The sequence below is a fragment of the Glandiceps talaboti genome, chromosome 22 (genome assembly GCF_964340395.1).
Source record: "Glandiceps talaboti chromosome 22, keGlaTala1.1, whole genome shotgun sequence".
Taxonomy (NCBI): domain Eukaryota; kingdom Metazoa; phylum Hemichordata; class Enteropneusta; family Spengelidae; genus Glandiceps; species Glandiceps talaboti.
The window spans coordinates 14,264,558-14,277,821 of record NC_135570.1 but is presented as its reverse complement, the minus strand read 5'-3'; the positions used below and the strand labels follow the sequence as shown (position 1 = coordinate 14,277,821).

Sequence of the window (13,264 nt, the reverse complement as noted above, 5' to 3'; positions counted from 1 at the left end):
ACAGAGCCCCCTACATCAACCCATTGCGGTTTAAAAAGTATTGCCAAGCTAAGGTAAATCAAAGGCTATGCTTGGCTTCCCACTGTCATGGATCATTGCCCATGCCATGGTGAACATTTCCAACCGTGCCACACCCTTCTCTACCTCTCTCTCTGCCTTCTGTCAAATAATCCTTGGGGTCAAAAAGGTGTATAACACCCTCCGGCATCTGCCTAAAGAATCCAAGAGTTGTTGAAAAGCCTGCATTTTTTTCTGTACGGCAAGATTTATGGACTCGTTCTATTCATGGCCATTTAACTAAAGCTGGGACTCAGAATGGCTTCTTGTGATGGGCCATATCACCTGTCTATACAACAACACTCACACAGAACTAAGACGAGATCTAAATGGTCAATCCATCTCACTGATTGGTTCAATAAGATGTATAAATAAATGATCAGTGACTGTATCTGCAAGTAAGGGATCTGTTGCTTTTGTATGTAATTTGAATAACAAGCATCAGATGACTATCTCAATATAAAACTTCAAACATACATTCATTCATTTCTCCCCTCGTGTGAAACCTATATTGTAAGTGTCCATCGGCAAAATGCATTTTCTGATAAACTATTTTCACCTTTGATGTTTGTACGATAAACATCTCTCTTTTCATGAAGAAGTACATTACCTATGATACAAGTCTACTTTTATACATTTTATCAGAATATTGTTCATTTTTCACATTTATATTACCAAGACATTTACAAAGATTGAAAAACATTCCTTAAAGCACTCATATTTTGCATCTAACAGACCTTCAGGGAAATGACACCCAAGCTGGTTCGAGTTTCACAGCAATTTTCTCATTCCGTCAAAAAAATAATTTTTCCCTATTTTCACATCACAGAACACGACGCCGACGTTGGTTTGGTTCATTACAATGGAAAGACTACTCCCCTTTTATAAAAATCCTGAAACTACCATACACAATTTACATCGTCATAATTTTGCTGGAACAATTTTCTTGGATCGGAACAATTTCATTTTGTATAATTTGAACTGCGTGGGAACAGCAGTTCTAGTATTACAATTACTGTATACAATAAGGCATCAATTTATAGTTCAGTGTGTGAAACAAGTTGTCATCTACTTCTCAATAGCAAGACCTATTTGTTTCACAAGTACAGCCCATGCTGACAGACTGAATGCATGTACACAAGACCCTACATTGTAGGCTTTGTTTTATTGTGTTTTCGTAACACTAAACTAACTCAAAGCACTTCAACAGTGCAGAATAAATCTATTGACACCTTAGCAGGCCACCTACAATGGCAATTTTTTTCTGAAATCTGCAATTATTGCGTTTTGGAAAGTATAGGACTTCGAATAGTGCTTACAATAAGGTCAAGGTTGAACAGCTACCTCCCCCTTTTCATGTCGCAAAGTGGCTGATCATTTTCCAAACAGGCTTGTCAGACGACAATGACAGGGTAGCTTACAGTCCTTCCCGTCAAGTGTTTACACTTAACCGACTTAGCTGACGACTGACTGACGTAATTTATGAACCTGTCTGGCGAAAAACCACCCCTGATTTATAGAGACAATGAAGGGGTGTGTGTGTGTGTGTGTGTTGACAAGAATGCTGATAAGGCAAGAAACTTATTGATTTGAGGTACTAACAAACTTGGTGATAATGGTCTGTGATATATGCTTGCTGATTAAACAATATCTAGCAGATATGTTGACCTTTGCCCCCTTTAGACTATCGGTATGCAAAATGCTTGGAGAGGCTTTACACAAAGTGCATCAAAAAACATTTGAATACAAACACTAACAGTGAGAATATAGCTTTACCATATGGTTTCACTGACCCAAGTTTAGTTTAGTTGAATTTTAAGAGATTACTTTCGTAGACATCTAACCCTACATTTGTACCATATGGTTCACTAAATCCCACCCTTCCTGTAAGACAAAGGGGATAGATAAAATAGATTGGCAGTCTATGAAGCCAATTTTAACATTAGCAATATTGAAACCAGTCTGTGGTGAAATTACACCTAGAAATAATACCATACTTTGAAATTGATTCCAGAAATGACATATATGGATGGATATTGATTTTTCTAATGTTCAGACTTGTGTGAATTGATAGTGTTTTGTAGCTCAGGGCATGTTGGAAGGTAATATCTAACTGATTTCTGTAGTAATTTCATCTGGGTTCCCCACATATGTTAAGAATGTAAAACTACTCTATGTTATTTTTACCAGATTTTCCTCCTTCCCCTTTATGTTGGTACTTCAACCATAGCAACAGCACTGGAATAGTATACAGAATTCTATAATAATACTTGGAAAGACCTGGCGCCAAAAAAGAGACCATATCCCAATACTAAATAGTGCAACTTTTATTCACTTGTTCTGTACATCCAAAGTGTCATCTGGTAGGCATTTGTAGCTACTATAAATCTAGTCTAATCGTTGCTTACTTGCATACGGTAGTCTGACTGCATTGTACGACATGTTACGGAATACATGCAGATTGCCACAGAGTAAAGACAGTGCTGGGGGGGGAAATCATGTTTTCTCATAAACTTTGAATACGCTTTCATTTAGAGTGCAATTATCACTAATTTCTTGTTGTCACGTTAGCCTTGTATACACATGCACAGCAAACAGCATTAGTCCTACAACTACTATTTGCTTGATTATCATATGAATTGCGAACTAAAGTGGCAAACTTTGACGCTACAGTAAACGTTATACCATTACGCAACTATAGAGTGAAAATTGAGCTCTAGGCTAGGTTAAGATTTTTATAAATTTTTGTAATAATTCACCCAATTAGCTGCTGACAGACATGTACCACACATGTGTCAAAACTGTGAATGTAATATGGGGAAGGCAGGCACAGGTTAGTAGTCTGCAACAAACAAAGTAAAGATCAGGAGCTTTATTTTATCCCTTCTTATGTAACAATATAGCAACGCCTCCAATATGCAGCCAGGTCAACCCATGCTACTGTGGGTCTGTAAATTACACCCAACACAATACAGAAACCATCAACACAGCAATATTGCAGTTATATTGAGTCTATATGTGGCTTAAAATAGCCAGGAACGCATAATCAAATAGAAACATTATTACGCGACTATTAATATTCTACATACTACCCACATTAATCTGATGGTATAAACACCCAAAGGTAGTACAAATGCATGTAACTACAGGTTCACTTCTACTCGCACTCAGTTGCCTGGGAAAATTCAAACTAATTCCAATGTACATAGCCAACAATAGAATTGATACCTGCAGTAACAGTATCAAACTGCAGTGTTAGTAATACAATTTTACAAGGTGAACTTGTTTCTTTCATTGGCAAGTTTGTCGAAAGCCACTCAAGAACATACATACATAGAACTGAACAAAATTTCGAAAGCGGTTTTGGTTTATTTAATTATTTTGCAAATGAGATTCAACCAATCTGAGAGCAACAAGATTAATATTAGAGCACAGACGTATGGAAATGAATGAATTTCTATACATGAGGGGGATCAACTAACTGGTCAACAGGACAAGAGTTTCTTGGTCAAACAATGCCGACGAATTTATACAAAAGCCCAGATTTACCTATAGTTGAGATTTCTCAATACATTGGCATTCACAGCTTCATAAGATTGCTGGTATTAACTCCTTCGGATGTGGCTTAACTCTAATCTGGGTTAAGAAATTCTGATTGAAATTAAATTCCCATGAGGTGAAAAGGCACTTCAGAGTGGGTGCCCACATGCCAGTTTTCTGGTGATTACGTCTTACGATGGACATTCAGGCCAAATCCGAGGAAAATTTACCACAGTAATAAACAAACGGAATCCTGTAACAATGCAAACAATAGCAACAATGCTTCCTCAGTATTGTCTAATAAGCTTCCCAGTATTCTAAAAAGCTTCTAGAAACACTAGCACGGTCTGTCACTCCATTTTCAATCACAAGGACAGGTCCAGCATTGTGTACACATTCACATTCATTGTAACAACAACCATAAACACACCAGTGTTAATTGAAACACTGCATAACACAGCATCTACAGAGGTTCAGTTCTCCCTGACGTCCAATCTTAATTTCACCACTGACTGATGCCATTTCGGATAATAAAGACGTTTCAATTTATGTACTATATTTAGATATCTAATCAAAATAATTTCTCTACAGTATCGTTTTGGTTCACATATTTTTTGAAAAGATCATTTCTCACCCCTCCCCCCATCCCTGTGTTGTGATATCAACTCATAACTTATCAACTTATGTACTCATAATCACATTCCAAGTGACTGTAAATTTATGTAAAAACAAAATTTGCTGAAATTGTGAAGTTTCCCCCAATATTATTCACACTAAGAATTCACTGGTTTACAAAATAAAATACGTCACATCACACTCTAAATATTCCCCAACTTTGTTGAAATTACTCACATTCTGAACTTTGTTGTGGAATCCACTGGGTCAATATGGTAGCAGGAGGAAATAATGGGAAGTTTATTCACATCAGTGTGTACGGTTTGCCCGTCTACTCTCATAACCCCTACACAATTATAAAAATCATCTAAATATTAATGCGAACAGAAATTCTTTTATCACAGGTTTTACCAACATCTGTTACATTACAACGGCAACTATGTTTATTCATCGAAACATCAATAAGCTTATATACATCCAATTGTACACAGAATGCGCACACATATTTTTTCTTAAACTTCTCCATATTTCTGTTTGTCCTATTGATTATATGATTCACTCACAATTTATTTTCAAGCTGAAAAGTGATGTGATAGAAGCATTCATAAAAAAAAATTGCCAAACAGGAATTCAGAACAAATATCGGACGATCAATATTTTGTGGCACACTGATATGGAAATTCAGTACTCGCTACTAACTGAAATGGGAACAAAACAAAATATTTGTATCACTACGTTTCCTAACTAATGTTTACATCCATCAACATTTGAGTAACACCGTGAACTATCTGTGTGAAAAATTCTTGTTTAAAGCGAAGAATTTGATACAGGTGTAAACAAACCCTAGATTAAGGACGTAAACAATCAGTATGTGTAACAAACTTGTACACGCTGTTTATACTTTCCAGTGCCAGTATAACAAAGTTGGTGTCCATTTCACAACCGCAGTGGAGCGTATCAGGCACGCAAAATGCCGTCTGATACTTTGCAATTTAGACAATGAATAATGGACTTTGAAATGCTCAAGCTGCTGAGAAGTTTATGGCTATAAAAAGTGTCACATATGAAAATAATGACACCAGTAAGGTAGGAAATGAGACTGTAATGAGAACATCAACAATTTCATGTATTATATGATGATAACTTGCCTCAATTATACAGAATGGCATTGTATCAATTACGACAAAAAAGATAGTTCATGCGTTGCATGTTATTTTCATAAATGGACTATTACTGTAATATCTTCTCATTTATTTGGCAGCAGCTTGCTACATACATATATACTTCAGGTGAGATGGGAAACCCACTACGCAGTTTACAATGATGGTGTGTATGTGGACAACAAATAATATGCTTGTCAAGGGTCAACCCACGAGAAATCCACTGGTTAGAATTTGAATAGCTAGAAAGGTAGAAGATTTGCATACGTTTGGTAAAGTCTTAAATAGAAATAATGACCCTGTAAACACATCACAAGATACTGGTATGTCTAATTCATCCAGCATATTGGTGATGAGCGGTCTGAGAATTCATAACTACACTCAGTCAATTTGTGTCTATGTACCGACTACACATTTTCAACAGAGTTAAATTTGTATATATATACTGAAGACACTCCACACATGTTATGCTACACTGCACATCTGAAACATACAATCAGGCTATGTCACATCGACTTTATATTTTGTACAATTTTCTGTCTGTTTACATTAATAAAGCTGTTTTAAGTTTCAGTTAGCAGCTAAATAGGAGTAGTTGATATGTTTAAAACAGACATCTGACTTGTTCATTAGCCAGTAGAACAGGAGCAATGGATTTCATAAAAAGACTGCTAATAACAACATAAAAAGTGGCTGCAATACTTGCCTTGTCATGTAGAGCTTGCTATGACGAAACATATTTTCTCTTGTACCGTGACAGATGGGGATTTTGACGAACATATGTACTATTCTACGGGGTTGATATTAAAAAGAAATGGGCACAACACTATCGAAACTACCATGATTTCAAACGCCAATAGCAGCTCGGAATAAGTAACAGCCTGACACATTTTATTTATCCTGCCACACTCAGACTCCCTACAAATTTTAATAAATAAGTTTTTCTACCAATATTTTCATTAAGTTGTGTTACAATATTAGGCATTACCGTCGAGGGGGAAACAGCTTGTCCTGAATTTAAATTCTATTTGCCAAGCCTTCCAAATCTCTGAATAGGCTAGTAACATCTGTGTGTGGACATAGGTGAACACTGCCAATCTTTTCCCATTCAAAGCAAATAAATATTTCTGTACTGTACATGCACAGTGTTGTCGCCACTAGGTTCAATAGCTTCAGTTTGAATAGTTGATCAATTCATGCCAGAATACACTTCTTGACATGCTAGATCTGTGCAACATTCGGGATTATTACATTAAATATGTACACACACACTGTACAATGAAAAGGTCACAATAGAGACAAAGATGCAAAGATAGCGAGATAAAATACCAAAACCTGTGAACACAAGAAACCAGAACATTTTCCAAACATCAACATATATTATATATTAAAATAGTTATTACTAATTTATTACTATTACTAGAGATTTGAACTATTATACTACAATATTTTTTATATCAAAAATGGCCAAAATGATGTGAATTGCAGAACAAACCATTTTTCTGTCATTGATAAAAATCAATATGTGTGTTGGCACTGTAAGTGAATACTAGTACGCAGTCGGAGATGTGTGTATGTTGTATGAATTACTGTACCAGCTGTGGCAATGACATGCTAAGACTACAGGGACTGTACCTAATACATAAATCACTTTAATATTGCTGCATCTTAATCAGAGATTGACCTCTCCAGCTCCATCCTCAGTCACACACTCAAATCGAATTTTTGTAATCCTTGGTGTCCACATTTCACTTCAACATTTTGTCATTATTGAACTATACTGTGCATCAGTGTTATCCCCACTATAGAGAAAGTATGATGTAAACACCATCCTTGCCATCTCGGCAGCCATGCTTGGCAGGTTTCTACCATGCTTCAAAAGTGTTATACCATATTTGAGCTTTGGTAATCTTTGAATGACAATATCAGAAGTAACACTTTCACATGAAGAGAAATGGCTGATCCCAATGTACATGTGTGTATGTGTTAAAATAAATAAACAAGTCAGAGTTTGTTCCAGTGTAGAAGACATGCATACTATGTGCTGAACACTATGCAAACTACAATGTTATTTATATGTAAATTAATATGCAAATTAGTCACTATCGTCGCAATCTATCCTGGGGAGAACACTGATGACATTATGACATTCACCACAAGTTTGATACTAGTATTAAAAGCACACACACTTAGTGTATGTATATATAAGCTTACACTAAACCAGGTTATTACAACTGTTTTCAACCATTTTTTTTCATTGGTGTGAAAATTTCATATCAACATTTTGTTATCATTACAGTATTACACAGTGCATGACGTACATCGAAAGGTTGATATTATAATACACATACAAAGCCAGGCTATTATGACAGTTTTTCAATAATATTTTTGTAGTCCTTGGTGTCAAAATTATAATGCACTATTTTGTTACTATTGGACTACACAGTGAATGACGTACTTCACAACGTTGATATTAAAATATATATACACAGTGACGGTTCTGTATAGATACATGTAAATCACGCCAGGCTAATAATAACCAGTTTCAAAATATAATCCAAACTAAGTCTTTCCGTATCAACTTATCTTATTTTCAGTAGTCCCACGACAGGTCTGTAAATATGCGATAAACATTATTACCCACTCATTTGGAATTCAGAAATCATGATAAAGCCACCCACCACAAGTTTACATCAAAGGCAAAAGATATAGAAATATATGCCGTGATTTCAAAATTTAGTAAAATGAACCAAGGAGTTCATAAATCGTTAAACAGGGCAGTTTTTTTTATATTCATCCTACAAGAACAAGATGTGTCTGTAAACCTTCTTGATGAGAGTTTGATGACTGACTCCATTTCTGACAGTGTTCATGCTGTTTATGTATTGGCATGGACAGATTGATAGAATACCACGCATTACAAAAGATTTAGACTACAACATCATTGTGTATCCTTATCACATCATTAAAGTCCACATAGGAGAAAACTATTTCTAAAAAGAATCACTTAGTGAACATCATCTAACATAACAAGGATCTATTTCTCATCATATTCTAAATTTTCCTTGTATGCAACTACAAGATGATGGGTCTACCAGAATTTGCCTTGTAAGACCCATCTCCCTAAGACAAGCAAAACTTGGTGAGCCTTCCAAAATATATACTAAGTACTTGACCATGATAGAAATTATATCGTAAATTTTCATTATTTATTTATTTATTTTGCATAGGTTTTAAGTTGGTTGTCTATTTCGTGTTTTTCAAGTTGATGGTCAAAGTTTTCTAACTGGGTTTTGTGAAACATTCTACAATGATGTTATTAGACAGATGTACTTTCTATTCGGAGCTCTAAACCTAATGTAAGGGTTACTACTGTATTTACTTTGGTGGACTATCCTGAAACACTATAATATCAAATTTGGACTGTACAATTGTATGAATGCAAGGAACATAGGACTATTCAATGAATGTGTGACAAGGCATTATCACTTTCCAAATAACAGGATTTTACTCTACAAGTTCCACAATGTTTAATCATTATCTATTGTGAATCCTATATTATGATACACTGCACAAAATTACGACCCCTCCTTAGAATGTTGGTTTTAGTGTCCACATGAATGGTACAATCAAATGCTCAAAAGGTGTGTTCATGTTTCCTGATATGTTAACACAAATCTCATTATATGAAGTAGCTTTCAAAAACAACATAGTGCACATCTATTTTTGTCTTGTAGATGTGTACATTTGTATGTAGTGACACTGAATCCAAGCCGACAAATTGATCGGGGATCAAAGGCCACAGACCATTTTACTTCCATGTATCTTTCCAGCTAATGACTTTGACATTTATATTTTACGAAGACCTCGTTCAAGTTGTTGTCTAAATTGAAGACCTTGATACTGTAGTGGATGTAATTTTATTTTAGATGATAAAGATAATTTTGTTGTATATTAATATAACTTGCATTTCCAAACGTGCGTTTTCACCAAATACACCCAAATTTGAAATTCCATTTTTTTATTTCCTAAAATTTCATTTCCACGTTGAAATTTTCTAATAATATTTTTTCAAGTCATTTACATTTTTTTTCCAATTATAAACCAATAGAATAATACATGGACATAAATGCTGCATAGCTTCAACGTTTAACACTGTTGCGCACTTGGCATGTATTGTACACTAATACATAATTATCCATTTGACCAATTTGCAACATGTATCATTACAACTACACAATGTGACTTGATGTCAAGTTCTCTTGCTACCTTGATTGCATAGATCTTGATCGTTATTTCATTACTCTAAATTTGTGGACTCCTCTTCAAACTGCACATTCAATACTGAAATCAAGCAGAGAGCTCCTCAGTTGTATTCGTTACACATTTTTTCTCGTTCTGACCTCAATTCCATTATAGCTAATTGACCTGCATTTGTAGTCGACAGCAGATTTCTATGTTTCTCTTTCAGCGTGACAATACATGCTGATTAACCATCAGTCCTTTCAATCTATAGACCACATTCATAACGAGCGACAGCCATCATGATTATCATTCACACAGTCCTTCAATGTTCAAACCACAATTTTCATAGATTTCATTATTCAAGCTAGTTATTTCCAGAATATTAATTTGAACTATACCGGCACTTCTGGCGGAAGAGATGGCACTGATCTTTACCATTTACCAATATTCAATAAAATGGATTAGTTCAAATGTTACAGCAAAATGCATTTTCCATTTTCAATCGGGGAAAAAAAGCAGGAAAAGGCTTACACCTGTTTTTATAGATAGCACAAACAGCTAAAGTGACGGTATTGAAAACTACACATACGATTGACAAAACGCCTTCCCTTGAAATTCTCATGTATATTCAATTTAGTGATGTTACTAAAGACGCTTGAAATCACGGGAAATGTAAAACATTAATGAATGGGAGTTGAAATTACACTGGAAAATTGCTCTGGATAATAACAGAGGGAAATCCAATATGATAATAGAAAGTAGAGAGGTTAATGACTAGCTTATTTTTCACATGTTGACTCGCAATGAGAAGATTGATTGAATATGTGTGCTATTCTGACAACTTACAGTAATTTCACATTTCACAAAACCATAACGGCATTAATTGTCAATCCCACAATATGTTTTATGTATACTACACACTGTCCTTAGATTTATCACTGTATAGGCTTGCTCCAGACTGGTTTCTAATTTCATCATTGCATTACATTATGTATATAAAAAGTAATTTATTTTATTGTGCACACACTCCTCTTTTTGCTAACTGAACATGGCCATTGTGATTAAAAGCTCTCATACAGATTAATAGCATGTTTTAACCGGCCATTATCTGTATAGCTACAGTTGCGTAATGTAAACAAAGAAGTTCAGTTTGAATGAAAAATTGCATCATAGCAGACATGCATTTACACATTACTGGAGAATTATACACTATATGTTGAAACTGTCTCACAAGCCTGAATACTTATTCACAGCAGACACATTGGTAAATCTTAACACTCGGTGACATGTATGCAACATTTACTGTATCCAGCAATTAGCCAAACTATGATAAAATTTGTCAAGGATTGTCTTTGCTATCACTCTGTTTTAGGGCCACCCCACTACTTTGGTTGGTGTCAATTACTATATAAATACTATCGCAATTACAACCAATGATCAACTCAAAAATAGTTTCTCTTATCAAGTTGCATTAATGTCATGCCATTGGAAAGTGGAGGGAATATTTGAACTGACGACAGCAAATGTTCAAAAGATGCTTCCATCTACTATTTTACTGAACATGGCCTGATAAACTGAGAGCATAAAACATGTTTTACATGCCACGGGCGGATTTCTCTGAGCATTGCAATGTACATTTATAAGAGAAGTTGGCTCACTATGGCAGAATGCTTTTCAGACATTCAAATCTTTGCAAAACCAGTGAACAATAAACTTTAGTCTGTCTTTTTAAACCTATGCTAATTCTGCATTTTACCCGCAGCCACTGGAATTCTGTCTAAAAGCGAAATGGTCGAATACTTTATGCCTTACAGGTCACTTAAAAACCATGTGGGGAAAAAATCCCAACACAGTACGGTGTACTCTGAAATTACAAAAGCCTGGAGATTTTTAAGTCTAGCTCTTAGCATTAAACCCGCACACGTTGGTTTACACACCGTGATTATTTTCATAAGGGGTGTAAAGTACACACACAGATGTTCGTCTACCGATAAATGGCGAAGGCCAGTAGTCACACGCAACTTCGAGTTTTTTAACCCCAAACGACGTTGCAGGTAAACTGCGTGCCGCGGTAAATGTACCTTTGAAGAGCGGCACTACAGGGCGTAATCACTGCAGTTTACTGCTTTGTCGATATGGGCGTAAATCCGTTGGGAATGGCCACTGAACAACAAACTAAGGAACAGTCCTCTGAAAAAAATCAATACCTGTACGGCTTTGGAATACACTGCAATGGGCGACCATTCACGTATATACACACACGCAATCGCCAACTAATTCATTCATTCTTGAAAAGGAAATTGCAACACATAAACCAAAAATTATCCAACTAGTGAGATAAAGTAACAAAGATACTACCCACAACCAATAAAGAAAACCACCGACGCACAACGTAAATAAAACAGAAAGAGTAAATACCCATCGTCGTCTTGGTTTTTCGACGCATTTATCCGCTCTCCCGGAGCACACTCATGATCATCGGGGCCTTTCACGATGGCAGTCTGTGTTTGTGTCACTGTTTGTTCACATCCCGGTAGTCTTTCACCGTTGAGCAGTGGATTTCTTTCATCTTTCATTGCTACTTGAGCGAGAATTGCTTCTGGTGTCGGGTGAAGGAAAGTTTGGCCACTATTCTGTGTACTATTAAAACTCAGTGCGAGCTCAGCCTCCGCCATTTTTGTCACTCACCGTAAAATCATTTCCACGCCACGCCAGTTCATTTACATATCATTTGCATACAAAATACACAGATAGAGTCACGTGCTCGCAAGACGAATCAAAACAACACCAGAAGTCTAAGTCTACGACAATTATTCTCGTCTGAATTACTACATTTCTCACAAAAAATGGCAAATACTTGAAATATGACGCCGGAAATGAATCTTGGTGATAAACGAGACAATTTTCTGGTTATTTCGCGGTTGCTGAGTACAACTTTATTTTATTGGGCATTTTAGACCACGTGATCTAATATCGTTCTCTTGTTGAAGTCGACGGTGACCGCGTTGTAAGCTAGCTGAGTGTGTAGCGCCGCCACGGCACTTCGATAGCGCTAAAAACAAAGTAAGTTCTTTCGTCCTCCAGTGCGTGTCGCTAACAAGCCTTCCCGGGAACTTAATGTGAAGTTTATAGCTATTTTTAAGACGTAAAAGGCAGGAACAATTTGAATGGTATGCACAATTAATATTGACGCGCGTTCGATTCGATATCGTCAAAATCAGTGGTGAAATCGATCACAATAGTCAATTCAAAGTATATTTCCCTCAGTTACTGGACCACCGTTTTTATTCTGTTTATCAGTATATTCGTTCACAGTAAATGATGGCGTTATTGTCTTGAAAATTTAGTTTGGCACGCGCCCGAAAGTCATCGAATTTGAACTTCAGAACTTGTTCAGTGAAAGGGTTGCCCGTCCGCGCCGCGCTGCTAGCTGCGTCCGAGATTTGCGAAATCACAGTTCACAGTCTATTTTTGTGACAAAAATATTGACAGTTTACAGCTTTAAAAAGCAAGTCTGTATTAACCTACCTCTTTTCGGGCTTGTTGTATTCCTGCATTGTTGTCCTATTGTTTTCTTTTTGGCCTAACGAAATTTATGCGCCGTCAAAATAATTGTATTCTGCTATCCTTTCAAACTGGCGCCTTCC

The 13,264-nt window shown here is 36.1% G+C and overlaps 1 protein-coding gene across 5 annotated transcripts in view; it reads right to left on the bottom strand.

Moving 5' to 3' along the window:
* LOC144452043 (RNA-binding protein Musashi homolog Rbp6-like) overlaps positions 1–13,257 on the bottom strand; it is a 95,952-nt gene extending 82,695 nt beyond the window's left edge. For 4 of the 5 annotated variants that reach the window (XM_078143048.1, XM_078143051.1, XM_078143050.1 and 1 more), the window contains exon 1: positions 12,036–12,312. In XM_078143048.1, coding sequence (XP_077999174.1) covers positions 12,036–12,292 — 257 coding nt within the window. In that variant the 5' untranslated portion in view covers positions 12,293–12,312. Of the gene's footprint in view, positions 1–12,035; positions 12,313–13,145 lie in introns of those variants that run through there. The other variant, XM_078143052.1, reaches the window with a different exon arrangement.
* Between the last annotated feature and the right edge of the window lie 7 nt (positions 13,258–13,264).